This window comes from Aedes albopictus, chromosome 3 (genome assembly GCF_035046485.1).
Source record: "Aedes albopictus strain Foshan chromosome 3, AalbF5, whole genome shotgun sequence".
Lineage (NCBI taxonomy): Eukaryota > Metazoa > Arthropoda > Insecta > Diptera > Culicidae > Aedes > Aedes albopictus.
Window position 1 is genome coordinate 339,287,921 of NC_085138.1, and position 27,716 is coordinate 339,315,636.

At 42.8% G+C, this 27,716-nt stretch overlaps 4 protein-coding genes across 6 annotated transcripts in view; 2 read left to right on the top strand and 2 right to left on the bottom strand.

Annotated features, from left to right (window-relative positions):
- LOC109424709 (sphingolipid delta(4)-desaturase DES1) overlaps positions 1–27,716 on the bottom strand; it is a 429,300-nt gene that overhangs the window by 123,834 nt on the left and 277,750 nt on the right. The window lies entirely within an intron of this gene.
- On the top strand, positions 1,657–4,051 carry LOC134291623 (uncharacterized). Its single transcript, XM_062859608.1, has one exon. It carries the CDS (start codon positions 1,715–1,717, stop codon positions 3,134–3,136), a length of 1,422 nt encoding a protein of 473 aa, XP_062715592.1. The 5' UTR covers positions 1,657–1,714; the 3' UTR covers positions 3,137–4,051.
- Positions 12,669–15,116, top strand: LOC109424700 (angiopoietin-2-like). Its single transcript, XM_062843085.1, has 3 exons — positions 12,669–14,631; positions 14,703–14,729; positions 14,797–15,116. The coding sequence occupies exons 1-3, from the start codon at positions 12,713–12,715 to the stop codon at positions 14,906–14,908; spliced, it is 2,058 nt and encodes a 685-aa protein (XP_062699069.1). The 5' UTR covers positions 12,669–12,712; the 3' UTR covers positions 14,909–15,116.
- On the bottom strand, positions 15,248–20,069 carry LOC134284290 (zinc finger protein 841-like). 2 transcript variants are annotated; one of them, XM_062843086.1, is made up of 5 exons: positions 19,993–20,069; positions 19,765–19,935; positions 19,108–19,709; positions 18,586–18,876; positions 15,248–18,511 (listed from the first exon to the last, which is right to left on the bottom strand). In XM_062843086.1, exons 2-5 carry the CDS (start codon positions 19,906–19,908, stop codon positions 18,358–18,360), a joined length of 1,191 nt encoding a protein of 396 aa, XP_062699070.1. In that variant the 5' UTR covers positions 19,909–19,935; positions 19,993–20,069; the 3' UTR covers positions 15,248–18,357. The 2 variants fall into 2 exon arrangements, with proteins under 2 accessions (XP_062699070.1, XP_062699071.1); XM_062843087.1 differs by having other exon boundaries at positions 20,009–20,058.

The following is a 27,716-nucleotide window of genomic DNA, read 5'->3' on the forward strand; positions in this document are numbered from 1 at the left end:
AAAATTTCAAGATCATGCGTTTAAACTTTGAGATCGATGACCATGTAAAATAATTATTTTTACAAAAGCAAAGGTGCCATTCCTTTTTCTGAGGATTTACATAGTACCTCCACTCCAAAAATAAAATTATTTATAACTTGAATAAATTATTTTTTAGGATGTTTTGAACATATATAGTTAATTTCCGATACAGTCCTTACATAAAGTCATGAAAAATTCCTGGGGGGGGGGCCTGGGGGATTCTGGGGGGGGGGGGGGGGGGTCTGGCCCCCCAGGCCCCCCCCCCCCTCTAGTTACGCCAATGGGAAAGAGCAGGCGGTGTTTCTTCGATGAAGATGTTTTGAAATTGGTGAGAATGTTCCTTTTAAATTTACTACTTTTTATTTAATTTACGGAGTGTTTCTTCAAAAGCATTTGTATTTTCTGAATTTTTTTTTACTTTTAGCATTGATAAATTAATGCATTGAGAGAAGAAAAATTTACTATGCCGATTTGCATCAAATATATAAATATTTTTGAGATGGGCTTTTATTGAGGGGTCATGGGACCATAACATTTTAGTTTATTTTCAGAGAGCGAGTAAAGGCGCTTAATCCTAGGCATTTGGGCCAAAGCACGGACCAAATAGCTGTGTCCCATTCCAGGAAGGACCAAGGACCACGGGGTGACATTAACCTTTTTAGCATCGTCACTCCCACCGATTTTCACCGTATTTTACTGTTTCATAAACTGAGCGGTTGGTACAAGATGTCCCCACTCATTATGATTATTTTGGAATTAAAAACGCTGCACAGTAGGCCTGGCCGCTTTCACTATAGGGCACTGCACTGTTTTGATTTTGTATGGGATTTTGACGTTTCTTGGCCTTGTTGTTTACAAAATTTCTGTAAGAGTGAAAGAGAAAGAGAGAATTCCATGCAGTGCCCTATTGTAATGCATCTCCGATGTACAGCAATCATTAATAATGACAAGAAATATGATGCAAGTAGTCGTTTCTATCATTTTCTAGGATTCTTTCAATGATTGGCTGTGTATGTGTAGACAAGACTAGACTAGACTAGATTTTCTCTTTTTAGATCTATCTTGCCCCTAGTTGATTACGAAAAAGCTTTCGACTGTCTCAATCACGAAAGCATGTGGGAAGCCGGGTATCCCTGAGAATATCATCGGCCTCGTTGAAGCACAGTACAGGGCATTTTCAACGGTGTTTTGTCCGATCCCATCCGGGTCGTTGCTGGAGTGAGGCAAGGATGTATAGGGGAATTCGAGGCCTCAACAACGAAAAAAAAACAATTCGACAGAAATCTGACCTGGCCACAGGTTAAGGCGGTTAGGACTGAAAGTAAGTAAGTAAGTAATCAACTGTAAACATGCCCCATGTGGGTAGTCCATTCATAAATGATGGAACCGATTTATTTCCCCAATTATATAGATTATGATAAACTTGGTATCAAAATAAGTCAGTAAAATACGTATATGAACGAGAAATAAACCTCTTATCACCAAAGCCTTAACTAGGTAATATTCATCCGGGTAATTAGAAAGGTCAGTAATTCATCTACATTGAAAAAAGTAATAATTTGTCTCGAAGATAACAGACCTCCTTATGGTGTCTGAATCCTATCTAACGAGATAAATCGTCTTGGGGCATATAAATGCTACAATCACCCTCGGCGTGTCGACAGTTGACTGGTAAATCTCATTTCAATCGAAAATGTTCGACAAAGTCCGCCTAATCCTTTGCGCAGTACTGCTTCTGTGGAGTTCAAGGGCTCAATCCGCGGAAGGTAGCTATGAAGATGTAATCACGAAATTGGATAACCTCCTGTATCGTGTTGTGATGAGTGAGGTTAACATCAAGGAGCGGCTCGAAGAAACGGAAGGCCAGCTCAAGAAGACCTTGGAGCAGCTCGATACCCTCATGGGTCATCAGAGCGATCTGGTGCAAAACGACGATCAGCTTTTATCCATGATAGAAGAGCAGTATGAGAAGCTGAAGCAGAATCAGGAAAACATACGTGAGGAGTTTACAACTATGGTAGTCCGTGTGGGTGAAGAAGTGAGTGATGAATTCAATGTGCTGAGGAGTAACATGGACCAGCACTTTGGAACAACTGAGGAGGGATTAAAACGTTTGATCCAAAAACAAGATGACTTTGCCGCAAATCATGAAGCATTGGCTAATGAATTGGTTGAAATGGAGAAGTACATTGGTGAAACATTCATGTTGGGAATGGCAAACTTAGGCCAACGTTTCGATGAGACGGGAGAAAAGTTTGAAGAGATTAGGCAGAACCAGGAAAATGATCACGCGGAGTTATCATTGACACTGATGAATATGAAGAACGATATCGATCACAACTTCAACATGATGGTTTCAAACGTGATCGAAGGCTTCGAAAATGCAGATATTCAATTCGGTCGTCTCATGCAAAACAGCGATGACGTTGCTGCAGATCATGATGAACTAACATCCATTTTGACAAAACTAGAGCAATTTGTTGGTGAACAGTACATCATGACGCTGACGAACATAACTGGTCAGTTTGATAGAACGAACAACCAAATCGACGATCTCGCGAGGCATCAGGACAACAGTCGCAGTGAGCTGTCATCGAAGCTGACCAGTTTGAAACAAGATATGACCAATCACTTCAACGTGATCGCTTCCAACGTAAACGAGGGCCTCTCGAAAACGGACGTGGGCTTTGATCGCCTCATTCAGACTCAAAGCGACAAAGCAGCAAACCAACAAACCTTTTCTTCCGCGATGACCAAAATGGGTAACGACGTGAACGATCAGTTCGGAAAAATTTCTTTGAAGATCAATGAGCGATCCGATAAGCTCGAAGGTCAACACAAAACGACGAAAGACCAACTGGATCGCCTCCTGCAGAATCTGGAAAACCATCGCGTAGAATTAACAATGGCGATGATCGAAATTAAACACAGCACAAGTCAGAACTTCAGTACGCTCACAAATTACGCAGTGCAAATTTTACAGCAGCAAGGAAGTTGTTCTACGCCGGAAGGACCCGAGGAGCAACCCGAGGAACAACCCGAGGAGCAACCTACCGATACGGAAGTGACGTGCAAGACCATTGGGTCCAAAACATTCTTCTTCTTCTTGGCGTAACGTCCTCACTGGGACAAAGCCTGCTTCTCAGCTTAGTGTTCTATGAGCACTTCCACAGTTATTAACTGAGAGCTTCCTCTGCCAATGACCATTTTGCATGTGTATATCGTGTGGCAGGCACGAAGATACTCTATGCCCAAGGAAGTCAAGGAAATTTCCTTTACGAAAAGATCCTGGACCGACCGGGAATCGAACCCGTCACCCTCAGCATGGTCATGCTGAATACCCGTGCGTTTACCGCCTCGGCTATATGGACATCTGGTCTATATCAGCTGAAACCATTCGGCACTAACGAAATCTTGGTAGGATATTGTGAGCAGGAAAAATTCGACGGTGGCTGGTTGGTAATGCAGTATCAGTTCGATGGTTCGGTAGACTTCTATCGGCACTGGAACGACTACAAAAGTGGATTTGGATCCAACGGAAAATAATTTTGGATTGGTTTGGAGAATATACATCGTCTTACACGTAATAAGAACGTTGAACTAATCATAGAACTGAAAGACTTCTACGACAACTATGTCTACGCACGATATGATGCTTTTCAAATTGGCAGTGAGACGCTGAAATATTCATTGGACAAGCTGGGAACATATAGCGAAACTGCTGGGGATTCCATGATATACAACGCAGGTAAAAAATTCACGACCAAGGATAACGACAACGACGGAGCCGTGAATCTGAACTGTGCCGTTAGCAGAGCGGGCGCTTGGTGGTACGATTGGTGTGGCTATGCGTAAGAAAATTGAACATTCTTTCTTGGGAGTTGTACATAAATACTTGCTTTAATTTTTTTTCAGCAACCTCAATGGAATGTACGACATTAGAGGTGATTGGCGATCCGTTGATTGGTATGGCTACAACCAATACGATGGAATAAAGTACACCAGAATGATGATCCGGGAAGTGTAAAATGACGAGGATTAGAGAACAATGTACATCAAGAATGTAACCCTGATCAATTGTATTCAGTTGTTAGTACACTTTAAAATAAATCTTTGAACAGTTCAGAAGTAGATGAACCCTTTTACAAGCCTAAAGTTTTATTTTCAATTTACCGGTTATTCCCCGTAGTGGCAACATTAGCGTGGCTCAAAATACCACATGTCAAAAAGATCGATGGGTCTCCTTCTTATTTCGTTCTATATGACGCCACGATGCTCTGGTCAAATTTTCAGCTCAATCCGTTAACATTTGGGCGGTGCTAAACTCATTTGAAGTTTGTATGAAAGTTATATGGGAAAACATCGTTACATAACCGTTTGTATAGAACTATAGCCTAACATGTGCCGACAAACTTTGTCGAAGACCGCAAAGTCATCCGAAACTTCTGAGCAAAGATATTCCCTGTAGACCATGTCGTGGTGCTTAACCTTTAACATGTAAAGGAATAACAATAACAATAAAATCTCATTGAATGGGCATTTATTGTCTAAGGTACAGCTTTTTTAACATGTGTTTGATCACGTTGCGGTCTTCGACAAAGTTTTTCGGTGTATCCTAGGCTACATTTCTATTGAACCGATTACGTGATTTCAGAAAACATAGTGCCCCTCACAAGAAAAATGCAAAAAAGGTGTTTTTCCATATAAACTCCCATACAAACTTCAAGCAAGTTTTGCACCGCCCAAATGTTAACGGATTTTTTTTCATCAGAGGTTTTTCCTTCATTTAAACATAGGCTGTTTTTTGACGCAATGTTGCATTTGAACTGAACGCGATCCAAAAATGCATCATTTCAATTTAAGGAATACCAGGGTACCGTACTGGCTTTCTATGGGTGTATTTTTGGCGGGTAATTCAATCGCCATTCGCGTTTGAAATCTTGAACTGAAATTTTTTCACATATTTCTGATTGCAGAGTGCTGAGTTTGAACTTTAACGTAAATAGATCGCGTTCAAATGCACCGCTGCTGTTGTCAACTACCGCTCAAAGAACAGTTGATTGAACGTTGACGTAGGGGAAAGAAAATGTTGGGGTAATTGTTTGCCAATTTGAGCTGCTTGAGTTAAGTATTTGTTGAGTTTTGGCCAATATGATACTAAAATTAGTTCAGTAACATACAAATGATGATACCGAAATCCATAATATTATTTTCCAATCTCTTCCCATATGTTAGTGCGTTTCGACCAGATGTCCATTCGATGAATTGTCATTCGACCAAATGTACTTTCGATCAAATGTCATTTGACCAAACGTCATTCGACCAAATGTCTTTCGACCAAATGTCAAAATTCTATCCATTTTGCCGGTGTTACGTCTGTTTGTCCGTGTCGTAGCTATGAGTTTACGCCGAATGAAGCATTCGTCTATCCTGGTCTCGGTCATTCGCCTTATATAAATACTTGGTACAGTGACCCCACAATTTATGAATCGGCAAAAATGACCACAGTTTATGGATCACTCATTTGATCAACATGTGTGATTCATAAATAGTGTACAAAATTAAGGTGATTCATTGGTGTGGGGTCACTGTACAATTCGTTGTTCATGTGACTATTGTCCGTGCAGTTGAAAATCGGAATTTTTGACACGCGAAAATCAATTTTTCTCCCAAACCGTGTGTCGGACGTACGTCGGGCACAGTGCGCTGGATAGAAGGCCAGATCCGCTGTCCAGTGCACTATGTCCGACGTTAGGTTTCACGTATGGATTTTGAGAAAATTCGATTGTCGGGTGTGGGAAAACTTCGGGTTTCAACCGCGACGACAATAAAAAGCTTAAACTAAGTATATGTTTTTTCACTCTGGCCGTAAACGGCCACCATGCGAAAGCTTGGAAGTTGATTGGTTCGTAATTGAGGAAGCCACCGAATACATGTTCCTCAGACTTGTACTGGATTCTACTTTGAAATGGTCCGCTCATGTCCACATGCTAAAGATAACGCTTAGCTCAATTTGCAGGATACTTCGAAAACATTCTGGATTCATTCCCAAAAACTGGATGATTAAACTGTATCACACACTTTTCTACTCCAGAATGATGAGCTTAGTAACATGTTGAGGCTCAGCCAGCAAATCTGTTTTAAAAGAGCTACAATCGATTCAAAACAGAAGATAATCAATGGCAAACCGACAGTGCTGTATTCAATCGTTATATTCTACACTGAAGCAGCGGATTCAGTGCTTCCAGTAAGAGCATTGAAGGCGTTCCAAGTTCTTGTACAAGTACAAAAAATCATCAACGATACTTCAACGTACCATAACACACATGTTAGAAGGGTCGTTAGGACGAGAGGTTCCAGGAACGATGGAAATTTATTTCTCTGAAGACTTCAAACGGAGTTTGGCAGAGAAAAATTCGAGTATGCAGGAAGTAAAATGTACAATGACCTGCCAGCTACATGTAGAAACTGTGCAAGTTTGAACATCTTCAAAAAATCATTGAGAAAACATTCGAAACAAATTTTGTATGTTACCTTGGATAATGCTGTAATCTAACAAATCACAAATAGGGTAAAAAATACTTCGTCGTATGCGCTAATATTCGTCTCCTCAAAAGAAACATATCTAATAATTACCGATATTTTGACTTACCTTTGCCAGTGACTTTTTAAAGGTGGAAGCAAAAATATGTAGACTATCCAGATAACCAGACTCGTTAGCACTGGAAATCGAATAATTACGTAAAATTGTATGTTTCAATTTCACTCCATTTGCGACTTCACAATTTTTGTCGTTTGCATTAGACGATGCACGCTATGTCTGAAGCACAAGCAACAGATTATAAAAAATTGAATGTTCAACGGGTTTCTTTTCACATAACATCATTATTCAAGCCATATTTTCATATGTATACAGAAGGTTTCAAAATATTCTATTGGTGAAATTTTTTCCATACATTTTGTATGGGAGAGAAATGGGCTAAAAATGGGTACAGTTCTAGGGGCAAGACACTGTGCAAACGAGAGTAACTCTGAGAAATTCTGAGTAACTCTTTTCACCAATGATCGACGAAATTTGTTGAAAAACACCCCTAAAACTGCAAGAAAAGCGAGATATCGGGCAATATTGTTTTGATTTTGCGATAAATCAGGCAACATCTTGGTAAAAACGTGAGCAATCCGGAGTAATTCTGAGCAACTCTGTGAAGGAAAATGTACTCTCCAGCACAGTGTCTTGCCCCAAGGTACAGTTAGTATGAAAAACAGCTAAAAAAGATTAAAAAAAAACAAAATTTCCCCGTTGAAATATTTTAAAAGTGACAATGTAGCATAAATTCTGATGTTCTGTGCAAAGAAACCCGATGTACATTTATTTTTTTAAATCTGCTTTTTCAGACATAGCGTGCGACGGCAACCACACCGAAGTAGCAGCTAGCCGAGTTGATCTTCATCACCGTTCAATTGGCTTCTTTAGTGGTGTTGAGATAATTTCATAATCTGAATCTGCATGCTAAACTGGGCCAAAATCCAAATTTTCATGAATTTTGGTGCCCGGGAACATATTTAAAAAATAATTTGAAGTTTATATGAGAGCGATTTGATGAATCACCCCTCGTTGGATTTCAACCCCTCGTTGGATTGAAATTGGTTTTAGGTATAAAAATAAAGTTCTAAAAATCATAAAAAAGATCATGGTGGTTCAGAAACAGGTTCTCTTTCATTAAAAAAATTAAATCATTGATTTTTTCAAAATTTAAAACCTCAATTGACACTTTTTCTGATGCACTTGTTGAACCAACCTTCAATTTACACCCCTCAAAAGCTCTGTAACACTTCAAAGTTGGATTTCATTACTGCAGAATGCAGCAAAAACTGTTCAATTGATCAAATAAATCATTTTTTCTCCTTCGGTAAAATGTAAACAACAAGCTTTTATAGCCTAGGGAGGATGCAAGCAAAAGTGTGCGTGGTTTTTCTGCATACGAAACATCGTATTTCACAACCACACAGAATGATATTCGCTTTGCACTGTGTTGGCGTGTTGGGCAAAAATATTAATTAAAATGTTTTGGTCGTTATTCTAAAAAGCTACATCCACCTTCTTTTAAAAGCTTTCTGTTCAATCATACATTTTAAACATGAATTGATTTGGGTTGCGAAGAATTCAATAGACTTTTCTAGTAAACACCTACGGTAAAATCATAATTTTTGACCATCCTATGTACCTTAGTGTCACGCAGAAAGTGTCCCCGGAATTCAATGAGCCATTTCACGAGACGCTTCAGATTAGCTGATCGCTCATTTTATGAATAGAAATTTGACAGGAGGTCGCGTCCAAGAAAATTATAGTTCTTTCAATATACATTTTTACGTGATATGGAAGTTAACTTATTAATTAGCATGTGATACGAAATTGGCAATGAGGCATTGGGCGAGGTGCAAGAATTAACTCGATAATTATTGGTTAGTGCTTAGGAAGACGTAAATTAGATAAATACAGGTATGTTCCGTTTTTATCAACACGGTCCGCGATTTTCAGTTGACAAAAACGGAATAGTGATAAAAACGGAATAATTCTCTTTGATAAAATATTTTGCAACATTTTAACACGAATTGAAAGTTTTACTGTAGAACACATTAGAAAAGTAAAAATATTCAGTTTACTATGAAATTTAATTGTTTTTTGATATCTTTTAGTACATCTTGGTTGCACAGTTAAAATTACAGTTTTCTGACTGTGATACCGACAAGTGATTTTCACAACATTTTTGGGAATTTATCTTCGTTGAACGCAAGAATGACACATATTATAGTTTCAGTACCTGGATCGACGTTTTGAAATATGTATGACATACTTCCAGGAATGATTTATCTCCAGGAACATAACTTCGATATCCTAACAAAAATGGATATGTCTACTTCCTTCCGGAAGGCATTTCTCGACAAGTATCATTTTCACAGATTTCTGAAAAAGTTTCATCTAGAACTTTTAGGTAATCTCCAGGATTTTTTCTAAGTAATCACTTGTAACTTCTCTAGAATATTGGATTCCCCAAGAAGTTCCTCCAGAATTTTGCTAGGTTACCTTGTACTACATGTCACTTGTTTATCCTTTGGAATAAAATAAGAAAGAAAAGAGGTTCTGCCCCTAATGATTTCTTAAGAAATTCCTTCTAGGATCAAGACGTCTCTGTTTAAATTTCTCCTGGAGTTTCTTTGATGATCCCTTCAAATATTCTCCCAGGAATTGGAATTTATTAACCTTCCCTATGCATTATATTTGGAACAGCTCGCTGACGTAGACATCCTGTTGAAAATCATCCAAGAGTTGCTTTAGAGATTCACCAAGATTTTACTTTTGAAATGAAGGATTATCGCCGTTTCTTCAGAATTTCATACGGAAATTCTTCCAAGATGAATCTCTGAAATCCCCCCAGAAAATGTTTCTGATATTTCTTCAGGAGTTTTTTCTGGGGTTTTCCAGAATGTCTTTCTGGGATTCCTTCAACATTTTTTTTCTAGAATTTCATCGGAAGTTCTTTTTTGGATTCTTTAAAGAGTTTCTTATGATATTTTTCCATGGAATGCCCTCGATTAAAAAAAATATTTGAAGGATTCCTACAGGACTTTGTTTTGGTATTTATGCGCAGTAGAAACACCTACACCTACTGGAACTATTAGTATGAATACTTCCAAGAGATTTTCCAAGAGAATTATCTATCTTTCATCTTTGTTATTTCTCATGATTACTAGATGAACCTGCCTTGGGCAAGAAATCTCGTTAATAAAGATAATACAATAATAATTCTCCCCAAATTCTTACTGCGTCACTCAGAAGTTTAGTCTGGAATCTCCCAGAGGTTTAGTCTAGGAATCTTCCAGGATTTTTTTTTCCTCAAATCCTCAAGAAGTTTCTTCAGGGAGTCCTCCTAATGTTCTGTATAGAAATCTACGGAGAGTTATTCCTGAGAATCCTCCAGAGGTTCATAATAGGAAACCTTGAGAATTGTTCTTTCAAAAAATCATCGAATTGTTCCTCAAGGAATACTCTCAGAATTGATAGGATTTCTTTAGGTTTTTTTGAGAGTCCTTAGTTTCTTGCTCTTCTGAGAACCCTTCAGTAGTTGCTGGAGAAATCCCCAGATTGTTTTCCAGGATCCTAGACTCCTCTTTCCTGAAGAAACTTATATCTGAAAGTCTTAACTCCTTATTCACCTAAAGAAGCTTCTGAATTATTTCCTGACGATTTATCACGATTTATCAAATCTGGAGGAATACAAGGTAGAATCGCTAGTAGGAATGACTGAAGAAAGCGAAGATTGCATTTTGGAGCAATCGAAAGATGAAATCCCGGGAAAAATTCTATAGGAATCTCGAGTTAGGCTAGTGAATATAGCAGTTTCGGTCCGGAAAAATTGGACGGGGTATCAAGGATGATAAGAGAGATCTCTGGTAGAAATTTGAGCCCCGTCGGAAAGAAATAGCTACCAGGAGAGAAGAATTCAGCACATAGCGTAGTGTCAAGAAAATCGTGTAAAAAATCGCGTTAAATTTATTTCACTTAAATAAGTTTTTTATCATGATTGTAGTGTAAAAATTCAGACAATGACAGGACAGTCAAAGATAAACCCTAAACTGTTTAAGTTCTCGAAAAACACTTGAAGAGGCAGGCCTAGTTCCAGTTGGTACATAGATCCATGAGAAAAAGAAGAAGAAGAAATGAGAAGAAGGATCTTCAGATGGAAGTCCTTGGAGAAAATTTTCACATCGTGCAGTAGGAAGTTTGACACTAGGTCTGACGTGCTCCCTACTTGCCGAGAGCACGAACAAAGAAATTTTTTCTCAACGTCGTGAAAGGGTTAAAAAATGCATAGAGAGAGAGAAGAGTGAAAATCAGAAGAGAAATTCACATCAAGTAAGCTGTACCTGATAGGTGCAAAAAATGCAAGAATCTTTCGATTCTCCTCAGTGTTGACCAACCCTGTCGACAGTTTCGTAAAACCTCCGCATATCATTCTGTTCCATACTTTATTGTGCCTGATGGGTAGTACGCAGATCGCAAGAAATGTCTTGTCACGATGTCACGATGCGTGGAAAATACAGACAAAGAATCGCTCAAGACTCCAGAATGGAGCTGAGAAGAAACGTGAAATCGAGCTTGCTTTGCAAAATTTCTTGACTATTATGGTCAAGGAAAAATAATGAACTAAACTCAAATTACTTGAGCGATTACGTCTGAAATGCAATCATGCTCTGATTCGTTTTTCGCTACTCTTGCTATCCTATATCGCTCTTTGGTCTGCTGGGTCGCCGACACCAGCAACATTCTTCTCGTCCGTTACCCTCTGGCACTTCTCGTCGAACCAGCCGTACTTAGGTCTTTTTGAGCTGGGCCTATAATCTCCCGCGCTTCCGTACTCATCGCTTGGTAGACAGCCCTCTCGTTGATCTCAGCTTCTGGTGATAGCCAGCTACCGTATCGTCTGTTGAAAACCGCTGGATGTTGAAACGTATGTTGAATTAAAAAAATCGTCTTTAGGTACTTTTCTCTAAAGACGATTTTTTTTAACTAACAGCCTTTCTCTGAAAAATTTTACGTAATTTAAAAAAAAAATCGTGTTTAGGTGCTTTTTGCCACACAAAATTAAAAACGGGCTTCATGGTCTAGTGGCTACCGCTTCTGATTCGTATGCAGAAGGTTATGGGCTCAAGTCCAGACCCGTCCCTTTTCTCCTACTTTGTATTTTTCTATCTACTTTCTCTTTCTCTATCTTCTCTACATATACAACTCATGTATATTCATATGTTCATAGCTATCGCTAGAACCAGAAGCGAATTTAAAAAGTTTCCCTTCCTTCAAACTTCCATAGCACAGTGTATATAACGCCTACAAGTTATGCAACCAAAGCGAATCTTGTCGCTTGACCTTCACACACAATCTATAACTTTACGAACATTATAAATATCCCCTATCCATGGATCGCATCACCGACCCAACGGTGGCTCCCAGATCTCCCATACTTTCCTTCTAACAAATACCCCAGTCCGTGCTGATTGTTGGGACGCAGAGGTGCTCTCGGTCTCTAGTAGCAACAACTAGCACACTCTAACATTCTTTTCCCTTCCCAGCTGACTATAAGGACTTGGCCGGCGCCGTTATTGATCAAAAATGTATGAGCTGCTTAATTTGCACTTTGAGAATAAGTGGAATGTTCCAGCCCTTATTCATTTGGATCTCAGTACAATTAGTACCAGCATGTATAGTCAGAATTGATCGTGATTTTGATCGTTTTCGCCACACAAAATTAAATGATTTTACTCCTGTTGATCAACACTGAACCGGCCTCATGCAGTTAGTCCATTCATAAATGATAAAACCGATTTATTTCCCCAATAATATAGATTATGAATTGTGATAAACTTGGTATCAAAATAAGTCAGTAAAATACGTATATGAAAAAGAAATAAATTTCTTATCACCGAGCCTTAATTAGGTAATATTCATCCGGGTTATAACAAAGGTCAGTAATTCATCTACATTGAGAAAAGCAATAATTTGTCTCGAAGATAACGGAATTCCTCGTGGTGTCTGAATCCTATCTAATGAGATAAATCGTCTTGGGGGCATATAAATGCTACAATCACCCTCGGCATTTCGACAGTTGACTGGAAAATCTCATTTCAATCGATAATGTTCGACAACGTCCGCCTAATCCTTTGCGCAGTAATGCTTCTGTGGTGTTCAAAGGCTCAATCCGCCGAAGGAAACTACGACGATGTAATCACGAAATTGGACAACCTCCTGTATCGTGTTGTGATGAGTGAGGTCAATATCAAGGAGCGGCTCGAGGAAACGGAAGGTCAGCTCAAGAAGACCTTGGAGCAGCTCGATACCCTCATGGGTCATCAGAGCGATCTGGTGCAAAACGACGATCAGCTTTTATCCAAGATAGAAGAGCAGTATGAGAAGCTGAAGCAGAACCAGGAAAACATTCGCGAGGAGTTTACAACGATGGTAGTCCTTGTGGGTGAAGAAGTGAGTGATGAATTCAATGTGCTGAGGAGTAACATGGACCAGCGCTTTGGTTCAACTGAGGAGGGATTAGAACGTTTGATCAAAAAACAAGATGACTTTGCCGCAAATCATGAAACATTGGCTAATGAATTGGTTGAAATGGAGAAGTACATTGGTGAAAAAATCATGTTGGGAATGACAAACTTAGGCCAACGTTTCGATGAGACGGGAGAAAAGTTTGAAGAGATTAGGCAGAACCAGGAAAATGGTCACGCGGAGTTATCTTTGAAACTGATGAATATGAAGAACGATATCGATCACAACTTCAACATGATGGTTTCAAACGTGATCGAAGGCTTCGAAAATGCAGATATTCAATTCGATCGTCTCATGCAAAACCGCGATGACGTTGGTGCAAGTCATGATGAACTAACATCCATTTTGACAAAACTAGAGCAATTTGTTGGTGAACAGTACATCACGACGCTGACGAACATAACTAGTCAGTTTGATAGAACTAACAATCAAATCGACGATCTCGCGAGGAATCAGGACAACAGTCGCAGTGAGCTGTCATCGAAGTTGACCAGTATGAAACAAGATATGACCAACCAATTCAACGTGATCGCGTCCAGCGTAACCGAAGGCTTCTCGAAAACGGATGTGGGCTTTGATCGCCTCACTCAGACTCAAAGTGGCTTAGCAGCAAACCAACAAACCTTTTCTTCCGCGTTGACCAAAATGAATAACGACGTGAACGATCAGCTTGGCAAAATATCGTCGAACATCAATGATCGATCCGATAAGCTCGAAAATCAGCACAAAACGACAAAAGATCAGCTGGATCGCCTCCTGCAGAATCTGGAAAACCATCGCGTAGAATTAACAATGGCGATGATCGAAATTGAACACAGCACAAATCAAAACTTCGATACGCTCACAAACTACGCAGAGCAAATTTTGCAGCAACAAGGAAATTGTTCTACGCCGGTAGGACCCGAGGAACAACCCGAAGAGCAGCCCGAGAAACAACCCGAGGAACAACCGGAGAAACAACCCGAGCCACAACCCGAGGATGTTGAAGTTATTACATGCAAGACCATTGGGTCCAGCACTTCTGGTCTGTACCAGTTGAAACCCTTCGGCACTAACGAAACCTTGATAGAATATTGTGAGCAGGAAAAGTTCGGTGGTGGCTGGTTGGTAATGCAGTATCGGTTCGATGGCTCGGAGGACTTCTACCGCAACTGGAACGAGTACAAAAATGGATTTGGAACTTACGCAGGAGAGTTCTGGATTGGTTTGGAGAAAATACATCGTCTGACCAACAATAAAAACGTTGAACTGATTGTCGAACTAAAGGACTACCACAACAATTATATCTATGCGCGATACGATGCTTTTGAAATTGGTAGTGAGGCGCAGAAGTACTCACTGGAGAAGCTGGGAACGTACAGCGGAACCGCTGGCAACTCCATGAAATCCAACGCAGGTAAAAAATTCACGACCAAGGATAACGACAACGATGGAGCCGCGAGTTTGAACTGTGCTGTTAGTAGAATGGGCGCATGGTGGTTCGATTGGGGTTACAGTGGGTAAGATAAACTTGGAAAATGGATTACTTTTAAATGCAGTTATATATTTCACTATTTTAATTTATTTTCAGAGATTTCAATGGAATGTGTGGAGCTGCGTAAGCCAACCAATAATCACCCCTCATCATATTGTAATGCATTCCCTATTTATTTTTGTATTTCTAGAGATCTTAATGGAATGTACGGCGTTAGAGGCGATTGGCAGTCCATCTTCTGGTACGGCTACAATCAATACGATGGAATGAAGTACACCAGAATGATGATCCGAGAAGTATAAAATGACAAGAGAAAACAGTAGATTGCCGTTTTGGAGATATGCCATCATCAGTTGTACCGTGAAGGCAACACATTTGATGCGGTTAAGGAAATTTGGAATTCGAACACCTGTTGAAAATATAAATCAACTGATTATAACAACATTTTGTACCGTGTTAGTCAAGCCATTAGAGAATATGAGTAAAATAAGTTCAAAGTTTTTTAACATATATTTCGTTATGTTATTGAAAGTTTACGTGGACAGGACAAATAATTTCGGCATCATGGAAAATGGTCGTTCACAAAAAGCGCGACGATAGGGAGTTGTACGGTCCTACCACAATGTTAAAATACTTACAATATTCAAACATTTTAGTTATTATTGTTGGTACCTACATTGGAACGGAGCTTACTTTCAGTCCTGAGCACCCATGATGGTACATCGCCTTGTCCTATGGCCAGATCAAATTTCTATCGCCTGGTTTTATTTATTTTTGGAGGCTGCGCCGTCATGAGCCTTGGGGTCTGCCTCTGTAGCAATGTCCTGCTGGGTTCTAATCCAACGCTTGCTAGCAGATTTCGTTTCCATCCAGGGCCGGATCTAAGGGGGGGGGGGGGGGCGCGGGGCCAGGACCCCGGGTCCCCACATTTTAGGGGCCCCCACAAAAACCATTTTTGGTTCAAGTACTACTAAAAACAAAGAGAAACTGTATTGCTCATCGCATTTGTACCTCCGAGGGGCCTTCACAACCGCTCGGGCCCCGGGCTCCCACAATCCTTAATCCGGGCCTGTTTCCATCCTTGCTAAGAGTGTGGCTGACCCAATGTGATATAAATAAGGTGTGGAGGAAGTTCCTGTAAGCTTGTGTTAGTAGATTGTTTGTGTAAACAAACTCGCTGTGTAATACACGAAATGATCCCCTCACCTCCATTGAGGCTTTCCACGGACCAGCACCAATCCATTTTAATCGATGTTTTTTAATCTACTTGATACTTTTGTATACTATTCCTTTTTATATGAGAAACCATTTTTTCATATCAAAAGTTCATATTTTGTCTCGACTAATTTTCAAATAGGGCCTATGAAAAAATGGAACACAATCAATTAAAAAATTATAACACGGAAACGGCTTGTTCGATCGGAAAGGTGTCTTCAGCAAAGTTGTAGAATAATATATGGTGGCTCTCAGAAAAATACACATTGAAAAATTTATTTAGTTTTTCTTCTAAAAAAACTGAATTTTGTTACTAAAAATTAAATATCTCAAAAAGCTATTTTTTTACCTTCGTGTTTTTTTTGTGAGAATAAAGTTCATTCTGTTAGCTATCATCTGTAAAATTTTTATAGTGGTAAAAAAATGTACAAAAAAGTTTTGGCACTTTGAACATTTTTGGTTGCGTGTTTTTTTAGAGTGCATGACGAATTTCTCGCAAACTAGATTTTGGGGTTGGCAGCACCCTCTCAGATTTTAATGGAATTGTGTAGGTATGAAGACTATGTACTTTAAAGCAACGTTGCATACTTTGTTGTTTTTTTTAAATTTATCTACACTAATATATGAAAAGGGCTTAAGTTTTTGACCGTTTTTTTATACCAATGTAACTTAAAAATAACATGACCTACAAAAAGTGTGGTATGTGTGACTTTAGGAAATTTGTGTGAACTTTCAAGTAAAAAATTGAAATATTGAAAAAACGATCACGCTAAAAAAAAGTTAAAAAAATAAATTGAAGTCAATTTAGAATACATGCCCATTTGCGAAATTAAATTAATCCTATTTCGGAGAACCAAACCCCACACCAACCATTAAGAATATAATTCAAAATGGATCAAAGTAATTAAATTGCTATTATCTGAATCTAACCCAACACAAAATGTTTTTTTAGTCAAACCAATTTTTGGGTATTTTTATACGTGGATTTTCACATATTAATATTGAACATAGCTTTATATGCAGTGCTGGGAATGGTAACAGTCAGTGAATCAAAATTCAACTATCGCGCAACAATAATGACAATGTCGCAACCTGTATTTGTTGCGACAAACAAACCCATGCGACATAAGTTTGTCCCAACTTGAAAATAATGGGATTAACATCGTACATCACGAGTTTAGAGATTTTTAAGCCTTGCATTACGATTTTCGAACGGTAACTTCGAGTCGGTAAACACTGCAACTCTGGCGAAGCTCTCTCTATCATCAAACAGTTTCGACTTAGGGTTAGCAATAATTGATTATTCACGAGTTGAAAAGTACGCAACAAATTCAGCTTCCGTTTTGTCTGCAACAAAAAATTTCGAGATCATGTCATTATCTGTTACCAGTAGGGATAAAGAGTAATCGTCGCACCTTCTATGTTGCTTGTTTTGTGCCTCTTTTGTCTGACAATTCTCTTCACTGGTAACAGTAGTTTGCTTTGATTTCATGATTAAATCGTTGTCTTTTGAAATCCGGGAGAAATTTATTTGAATCAATACAGTAGGCGTTCTAAACCATTTCTACGGTAGCAGCCACTGTGTGGGAGCTCCAAACGAGTGTCAGTGAAATTCGTTTTACGTATTTCATTAGGAGCAGTTTTTTTCCTTTAAAGCTATATTCGTTATTAAAACTATCTCAATGTGTTAAATATATGTTGAGCTCGTTGTATTTTCATTCCTCTTCAACTGACCAATCCCTGACCTTTCCCTGATCGGACCACTGTATTTCCTAGGAACGATTACCGATCGCCCGTCTGATTCTTCCACCGAACACCCTCTTGTTATGCCTTCCAAGCATAGGTCCTTCCGAGGCCTCGTCCGTGCAGCAGGAGAAGACAGGAGGAGAGTCTGTTCCTTCACTGAACTGCCATTTCTCAAAAGGTTTAATCCTTGGTTTAATCTGCGGTTGTCCGTTCGATTCTGCCAGTGAAAACCTTTCTGTCACTGTAATGGTTACGTTCCCCCCCGTCGCCTTGTTCCGGTAGCCCAACCAATTCTTACAGCTAAGACATGCCCAACCCGTTTGTCTCTGAATACCCAGCATAAAGAAGCCTGTTTAACTCCTCTCTCAAGACGCAGTCAGTGGATTTGGTGTATTCCCAGTCAACACACGATCGCATATGATGTTGAATAGGATGCAAAAGTGGAGGCGATATACGCACACTTTACACGCGGTTAAATGTAAGCATGTACGCATATGGCCTCCACTTTAGCATCCTATTCAACACCATGTAAGACTTTGTGTTAGCTGGGTTTGCTCTGGTCGGAAATCTGGATTAAATGAGTGCGGTTTGTCCCGAGACTGCGATGTCGGAAAGAATCCTGTCCGAATCACGGTCCGAATCCTACATACGGCTCCACGGTTCACTACTACAAACAGTCAATTAGAAGTGAGGTAATTTGCCCAACATTAGCGACCTACTGTAGCAAGCTACCGTAGGAACGTATGGTTACCGATGAATTTCAACAAACTAGGCTACAGTAGCGAACAATTTAGCAGTTATCACCATGGGTAGCTGTGATTTGCATGGTTTTGGCTCCGCAGAAAGAACTTCGCGAGATTTCCCAGCACTGGGCACGTCCACAGAGTTCACAGACGAACGGCCTATCCGGCAGATGTTTTCTGAAGTGCAACTTCAGTTCACCGCTGAAAATAGCCAAATAGGTATAAAGAAATGCTTATTGGTAGAGAAACATCATGAATGTGGTGTGAAGCCGTACTTAGAAAATGACATATGATCACACTCGGGACACTTGATCGTCGGTAGTTTGAAGTGTATCCGTTTGTGGGTGGTGAGGGTTGACCGTTGGTAGTAGACCTTCTCGCACACCGGGCAGGGAAACTTAAACTCCTTGGCGTGGGTTGCCTTATGCGCCTTCCATCCGTTCCGTTGAGCAAACTCTTTGTCGCATTGATCGCACTTGTACAGCTTTTCCCGCGTGTGGATGTTCACGTGTTCGAGATAGCTACCTCTTGCGACAAATGCCTTCGGACAGTGCGGGCATTGGAACCTGCATGATTGGAAGGGTTCTATTAATATTCAAATTTGTAGGAAGATAAAAATTAAGGGATATCGGGATAACACGCGTCCCCTAAGTGATGACTCGATTTTAGCCATGAGTTTGAGTGCTCCATATATACGGTTTCTTGAAGTTATCAGCTGCCGCTCAAATAAATAAATGCTCATTTGAAACGCGTATTGAACCAATTCCCCACACTGATCACTAATATACAGAACAAACCTTCGATCATCGAGGTGCTGTCGCATGTGCAGCTTCAATATCATGACGAATTTCCCGCAGATGGGACACATCTCAGCTTCCTTGGGACCAGGATTCTTACGACGTTGACTTTTTGGCCCACAAGGCCTCCTCAGGAACAAATTCAGACCATCGTCCGATTTCGGTCGTGAAACTTTGGGCTTCTCCGATGAAGGTTTCACCTTTTTGTTAGCCTTTTTTGGTTTCCACTCTTCATCTTCGACTTCCGCTTGCATTTCGACTTCTTCCTCCATTTCGACTTCCACTTGCATTTCTGAAACCACCGCATTTTCATCGTTATTTGAAACTTCTACAGTTTCATCTATGACCAATGGTTTGGTATCTGTATTTTGAATGTCTACTGTCTCAGGAAAATCACCAAAAATGTCCAACATTTCCTCTTTCAGTAACATTACTTCTTCTTGATGTAGTACAGCTCCATCATGTACCAGCTGTTCAGATAATCGTTCGTGGTAGATTTTATCATTATCGATGCAAGTTGTATAGAACCGATGCCACTGTTTTATCTGAGATGCACAACAATCACATATGATCGGAGGCTCTGAGCTTTCTGATGTCATGATCTGGAAATGGAAGAGGCAATGAGAATTCGAATTCATAAATTTCACATTCACTAACCTGGACTGGAAGATATTTCAATACAAGCTCCGTCAAAGGCAGTTCCGAGAAATTTTCTGTGCTGTTTGTGCAGTCATCATTTTTGAATGCATGATCCGGGTCATCTCTCAGGCACAACCGACATACCGGAATTACGGGATTCATGTTTCGGTTTAGGTGGTACCTGGAAATCTAAACGGAAATCTAATAAAATATAATTCTGACCTCTAAAAAGTTAAAGAAAATCACTGTTTATGTTTCACACTTTGAATATGTTATGCCCTGAAGCCACGGTGATTGATTTTTATGCCGTGCCCTGTCGTAACCAGGGGACTGTTATGGTCTTCTTGTTTTCTTACCCCGCATTAAAATTATGCTGCTGTGTTGAAAGATAGGTTGTCAGCTTGAGCCCTACGCTTGAGCCGCTGTTATGCTGGCTACGAAAACATTGCATTGGTGGGATAGGAATGCCAATTCCTTGAGCAAGCCCCATTTGATTTGACGTTTCGTTTCAGCTCCGTACTAGGATCCAGAATAAAGCGACACTTTATTATTTCTTGAGCGATTCCTTGCCTGAATTTTCCACGCATCGAGATTTTCAGGCTTTTTATTTTGTGGTTTTATCAATTTTATTAAATTAATAGCTGTCCCGGCAAACGTCGTACTGCCTGCCTACTGTGTTTTTTGACATGCAGCTCTATAGGGACGTCCCTCACAAAGTTATCTGTATGGGAGCTCCCCGTTCCAGGGACCAGAGAGGTCTCACACCAAGCTAAGAACCTTCCCCGGTCCCGACAGACAGACAGACAGACAGACAGACAGACAGACACAGACAGACAGACAGACAGACAGACAGACAGACAGACAGACACAGACAGACACAGACACAGACAGACAGACAGACAGACAGACAGACAGACAGACAGACAGACAGACAGACAGACAGACAGACAGACAGACAGACAGACAGACAGACAGACAGACAGACAGACAGACAGACAGACAGACAGACAGACAGACAGACAGACAGACAGACAGACAGACAGACAGACAGACAGACAGACAGACAGACAGACAGACAGACAGACAGACAGACAGACAGACAGACAGACAGACAGACAGACAGACAGACAGACAGACAGACAGACAGACAGACAGACAGACAGACAGACAGACAGACAGACAGACAGACAGACAGACAGACAGACAGACAGACAGACAGACAGACAGACAGACAGACAGACAGACAGACAGACAGACAGACAGACAGACAGACAGACAGACAGACAGACAGACAGACAGACAGACAGACAGACAGACAGACAGACAGACAGACAGACAGACAGACAGACAGACAGACAGACAGACAGACAGACAGACAGACAGACAGACAGACAGACAGACAGACAGACAGACAGACAGACAGACAGACAGACAGACAGACAGACAGACAGACAGACAGACAGACAGACAGACAGACAGACAGACAGACAGACAGACAGACAGACAGACAGACAGACAGACAGACAGACAGACAGACAGACAGACAGACAGACAGACAGACAGACAGACAGACAGACAGACAGACAGACAGACAGACAGACAGACAGACAGACAGACAGACAGACAGACAGACAGACAGACAGACAGACAGACAGACAGACAGACAGACAGACAGACAGACAGACAGACAGACAGACAGACAGACAGACAGACAGACAGACAGACAGACAGACAGACAGACAGACAGACAGACAGACAGACAGACAGACAGACAGACAGACAGACAGACAGACAGACAGACAGACAGACAGACAGACAGACAGACAGACAGACAGACAGACAGACAGACAGACAGACAGACAGACAGACAGACAGACAGACAGACAGACAGACAGACAGACAGACAGACAGACAGACAGACAGACAGACAGACAGACAGACAGACAGACAGACAGACAGACAGACAGACAGACAGACAGACAGACAGACAGACAGACAGACAGACAGACAGACAGACAGACAGACAGACAGACAGACAGACAGACAGACAGACAGACAGACAGACAGACAGACAGACAGACAGACAGACAGACAGACAGACAGACAGACAGACAGACAGACAGACAGACAGACAGACAGACAGACAGACAGACAGACAGACAGACAGACAGACAGACAGACAGACAGACAGACAGACAGACAGACAGACAGACAGACAGACAGACAGACAGACAGACAGACAGACAGACAGACAGACAGACAGACAGACAGACAGACAGACAGACAGACAGACAGACAGACAGACAGACAGACAGACAGACAGACAGACAGACAGACAGACAGACAGACAGACAGACAGACAGACAGACAGACAGACAGACAGACAGACAGACAGACAGACAGACAGACAGACAGACAGACAGACAGACAGACAGACAGACAGACAGACAGACAGACAGACAGACAGACAGACAGACAGACAGACAGACAGACAGACAGACAGACAGATAGACAGACAGATAGACAGACAGACAGACAGACAGACAGACAGACAGACAGACAGACAGACAGACAGACAGACAGACAGACAGACAGACAGACAGACAGACAGACAGACAGACAGACAGACAGACAGACAGACAGACAGACAGACAGACAGACAGACAGACAGACAGACAGACAGACAGACAGACAGACAGACAGACAGACAGACAGACAGACAGACAGACAGACAGACAGACAGACAGACAGACAGACAGACAGACAGACAGACAGACAGACAGACAGACAGACAGACAGATAGACAGACAGATAGACAGACAGACAGACAGACAGACAGACAGACAGACAGACAGACAGACAGACAGACAGACAGACAGACAGACAGACAGACAGACAGACAGACAGACAGACAGACAGACAGACAGACAGACAGACAGACAGACAGACAGACAGACAGACAGACAGACAGACAGACAGACAGACAGACAGACAGACAGACAGACAGACAGACAGACAGACAGACAGACAGACAGACAGACAGACAGACAGACAGACAGACAGACAGACAGACAGACAGACAGACAGACAGACAGACAGACAGACAGACAGACAGACAGACAGACAGACAGACAGACAGACAGACAGACAGACAGACAGACAGACAGACAGACAGACAGACAGACAGACAGACAGACAGACAGACAGACAGACAGACAGACAGACAGACAGACAGACAGACAGACAGACAGACAGACAGACAGACAGACAGACAGACAGACAGACAGACAGACAGACAGACAGACAGACAGACAGACAGACAGACAGACAGACAGACAGACAGACAGACAGACAGACAGACAGACAGACAGACAGACAGACAGACAGACAGACAGACAGACAGACAGACAGACAGACAGACAGACAGACAGACAGACAGACAGACAGACAGACAGACAGACAGACAGACAGACAGACAGACAGACAGACAGACAGACAGACAGACAGACAGACAGACAGACAGACAGACAGACAGACAGACAGACAGACAGACAGACAGACAGACAGACAGACAGACAGACAGACAGACAGACAGACAGACAGACAGACAGACAGACAGACAGACAGACAGACAGACAGACAGACAGACAGACAGACAGACAGACAGACAGACAGACAGACAGACAGACAGACAGACAGACAGACAGACAGACAGACAGACAGACAGACAGACAGACAGACAGACAGACAGACAGACAGACAGACAGACAGACAGACAGACAGACAGACAGACAGACAGACAGACAGACAGACAGACAGACAGACAGACAGACAGACAGACAGACAGACAGACAGACAGACAGACAGACAGACAGACAGACAGACAGACAGACAGACAGACAGACAGACAGACAGACAGACAGACAGACAGACAGACAGACAGACAGACAGACAGACAGACAGACAGACAGACAGACAGACAGACAGACAGACAGACAGACAGACAGACAGACAGACAGACAGACAGACAGACAGACAGACAGACAGACAGACAGACAGACAGACAGACAGACAGACAGACAGACAGACAGACAGACAGACAGACAGACAGACAGACAGACAGACAGACAGACAGACAGACAGACAGACAGACAGACAGACAGACAGACAGACAGACAGACAGACAGACAGACAGACAGACAGACAGACAGACAGACAGACAGACAGACAGACAGACAGACAGACAGACAGACAGACAGACAGACAGACAGACAGACAGACAGACAGACAGACAGACAGACAGACAGACAGACAGACAGACAGACAGACAGACAGACAGACAGACAGACAGACAGACAGACAGACAGACAGACAGACAGACAGACAGACAGACAGACAGACAGACAGACAGACAGACAGACAGACAGACAGACAGACAGACAGACAGACAGACAGACAGACAGACAGACAGACAGACAGACAGACAGACAGACAGACAGACAGACAGACAGACAGACAGACAGACAGACAGACAGACAGACAGACAGACAGACAGACAGACAGACAGACAGACAGACAGACAGACAGACAGACAGACAGACAGACAGACAGACAGACAGACAGACAGACAGACAGACAGACAGACAGACAGACAGACAGACAGACAGACAGACAGACAGACAGACAGACAGACAGACAGACAGACAGACAGACAGACAGACAGACAAGAACTGCGGCCGATAGAGAAGAGCGCAAGGTTGCGTTCCGTGAAGCTAGAGCTGCCTTCAAACGAGCTACCAAGCAGAGCAAGGCGAACTGTTACAAGGAGCTATGTCAGGAAGCCGACGCTAACCCCTGGGGAAATGCCTACCGCATCATAATGGCAAAGCTGAAGGGCCCAATGACGCCAGTCGAAAAGTGCCCAGACAAACTGAAGGGTATCGTGGAGGGTTTGTTTCCAAAACACGATACAACAACGTGGCCACCTACGCCGTACAGCGAGGGAGATGTGGAATTTGACGTAAACCGACTGGTCTCGAACGACGAGCTCGTTGCCGTGGCGAAAGCATTGAAGGTGAAGAAGGCTCCCGGTCCGGATGGAATCCCCAACGTGGCGTTGAAAGCAGCGATCCTGGAGTATCCCGATATGTTCAGGTCAGTGTTGCAGAAATGCCTGGAGGAAGGCATCTTTCCGGATATATGGAAGGTCCAAAAACTAGTGCTGCTGCCAAAACCAGGAAAGCAGCCGGGAGATCCAGCATCGTACAGGCCGATCTGTCTGTTGGATACGCTCGGAAAACTCCTGGAGAGGATTATCCTTAACAGGCTGACCGAGTATACCGAAAGTGAGGGAGGGCTGTCCACGATGCAGTTCGGCTTCCGCAAGGGAAAATCGACGGTTGACGCAATTCGGACCGTCGTTGAGATGGCGGAAAGGGCATCCTTACAAAAGCGGAGAGGAGATCGCTACTGCGCCGTGGTAACGATAGACGTTAAAAACGCGTTTAACAGCGCCAGTTGGGAAGCTATCGCCGTAGCCCTGCATAATATGCGGGTCCCCGTGTAGGATTATAAGGAACTACTTCCAGAATAGAGTCCTTGTGTACGAAACCAACGTAGGGCAGAGGTCGTTTAGAGTGACAGCAGGTGTTCCACAAGGGTCAATACTTGGCCCTACGCTCTGGAACGCAATGTACAACGATGTGTTAACACTGAAGCTTCCGGCAGGTGTCATTATCGTGGGGTTCGCAGACGACGTTGTATTAGCGGTAACTGGCGAATCAATCGATGAAGTCGAAGTGCTGGTATCGGAGGCAATCGACACAGTGGAAAGATGGATGAATGGAGTGAAGCTGCAGATAGCCCATCACAAGACAGAAGTGCTCGTAGTCAGTAACCGCAAAGCAGTGCAAAGGTTGGAGATCACGATCGGAGAGGAGAGAATTTCATCGCAGCGCGCGTTGAAGCACCTGGGCGTGATGGTCGACGACCGCTTAAACTTTAACGCGCACGTTGACTATGCCTGCGAAAAGGCGGCGAAGGCGGTTAACACAGTAGCGAGGATTATGCCAAACGCGGGCGGTCCAAGAAGCAGTAGGAGGCGCCTCTTGGCAAATGTTGCAACCTCAATACTTAGGTATGGAGTGCCAGCCTGGGCTCCGGCTCTAAAAACGAAGAGAAACCGTGGAAGGCTGGGCAGTGTGTTCCGGCTCATGGCTATGAGAGTCGCGAGTGCCTACAGAACAATCTCGTCGGAGGCTGTATGCGTTATCGCTGGGATGATGCCCATCTGCATCACCCTAGAGGAAGACGTCGAGTGCTATCGGCGGAGTAACGTAAGGAATGCGAGAGCAGCTGCTAGAATGAACTCGCTGGTGAAGTGGCAACAAGAGTGGGACAATGCGGCGAACGGAAGGTGGACCCACCGACTGATCCCAAATGTGTCGGCGTGGGTGAACAGGAAGCATGGGGAGTTGAACTTCCATCTGACGCAGTTTCTGTCCGGGCACGGCTGTTTCCGGAAGTACCTGTTTCGATTCGGTCACGCGTCTTCCCCTCTGTGTCCGGAGTGTGTGAACGTGGAGGAAACACCGGCGCACGTCGTCTTCGAATGCCCTAGGTTCTCGGAGATGCGCAGGGATATGCGCGGCCTGACAGTCGACAACATTGTCGAAGAAATGTGTCGCGACGAAGCTACGTGGAACGCTGTCGACAGAGCAGTAACGAGGATGCTGTCCGCGCTGCAAAGGAAGTGGCGCGAAGACCAGAGAGCGCCGGAACGCGATCGGAGTAGGCTTGATCCACCGCCGGGGACATGACTGAGTCGTCCGTTGCGTAGTACCGGTTTTTGGTCGTCGGAGCGCCGGTGAACCGGAAGTCTACCACCAACCGGAATCGCCGGGTCGACTTCGGCACCTTACTGGTCGGGATGAAAACATCGGTGTCGAGAGAACTTCCACCGTCGGGGTCTTTCTCTGTCGGAGTAGGCTAGGTCCGTCCACCGCCGGGGACTAGACCGAGTATATCGCGGAGAAGCACCGGAACTTGGTCGTCGGGGCGCCTGTGAACCGGAAGCCAGTCTCCAACCGGAATCGCAGGAGAGACCTCGGCACCTGTCCGGGAAGAAACGGTTTCGGAAGATGTTCCACTGCCGGGGAAGTCTTTGTCGGCGTAGGGTAGATCCACCGCCGGGGACTATCCGAGTCGTGCGCGAAAAACTGGAGTGCTAAAACGGCACCGTTCCTCGGAGAAACTCAGTATGATCCGAAGTACTTGCTGGTGGTATTAGAATAACAAATTTGGTGTGTGTTTGTGCTAACTGTGTCGCTGAATGGCGATAGGTTAGGTACGAACACGAGAACGACTAGAATAACAAATTTAATTTTAGAATAACAAATTTGGTGTATGTTTATACTAACTGTGTCGCTGAATGGCGATAGGTTAGGTACGAAAACGAGAATGACTAGAATAACAATTTAGAAGCGACAAAAAGTGCATGAGCACAATAGCAGAAGAGCGCATGAGCGCATTGCCCCCCCTGAAGCAGTCGCATATCAGTGGTACCAGGGGGATCGAGGCGTCAAGGTGTAGCAGAGTTTTTCCAATCGGTTTTCTCTGCTTGGGAGGTTGGGAGGAAAAAAAAAAAAAAAAAAAAAAAAAAAAAAAAAAAAACAGACAGACAGACAGACAGACAGACAGACAGACAGACAGACAGACAGACAGACAGACAGACAGACAGACAGACAGACAGACAGACAGACAGACAGACAGACAGACAGACAGACAGACAGACAGACAGACAGACAGACAGACAGACAGACAGACAGACAGACAGACAGACAGACAGACAGACAGACAGACAGACAGACAGACAGACAGACAGACAGACAGACAGACAGACAGACAGACAGACAGACAGACAGACAGACAGACAGACAGACAGACAGACAGACAGACAGACAGACAGACAG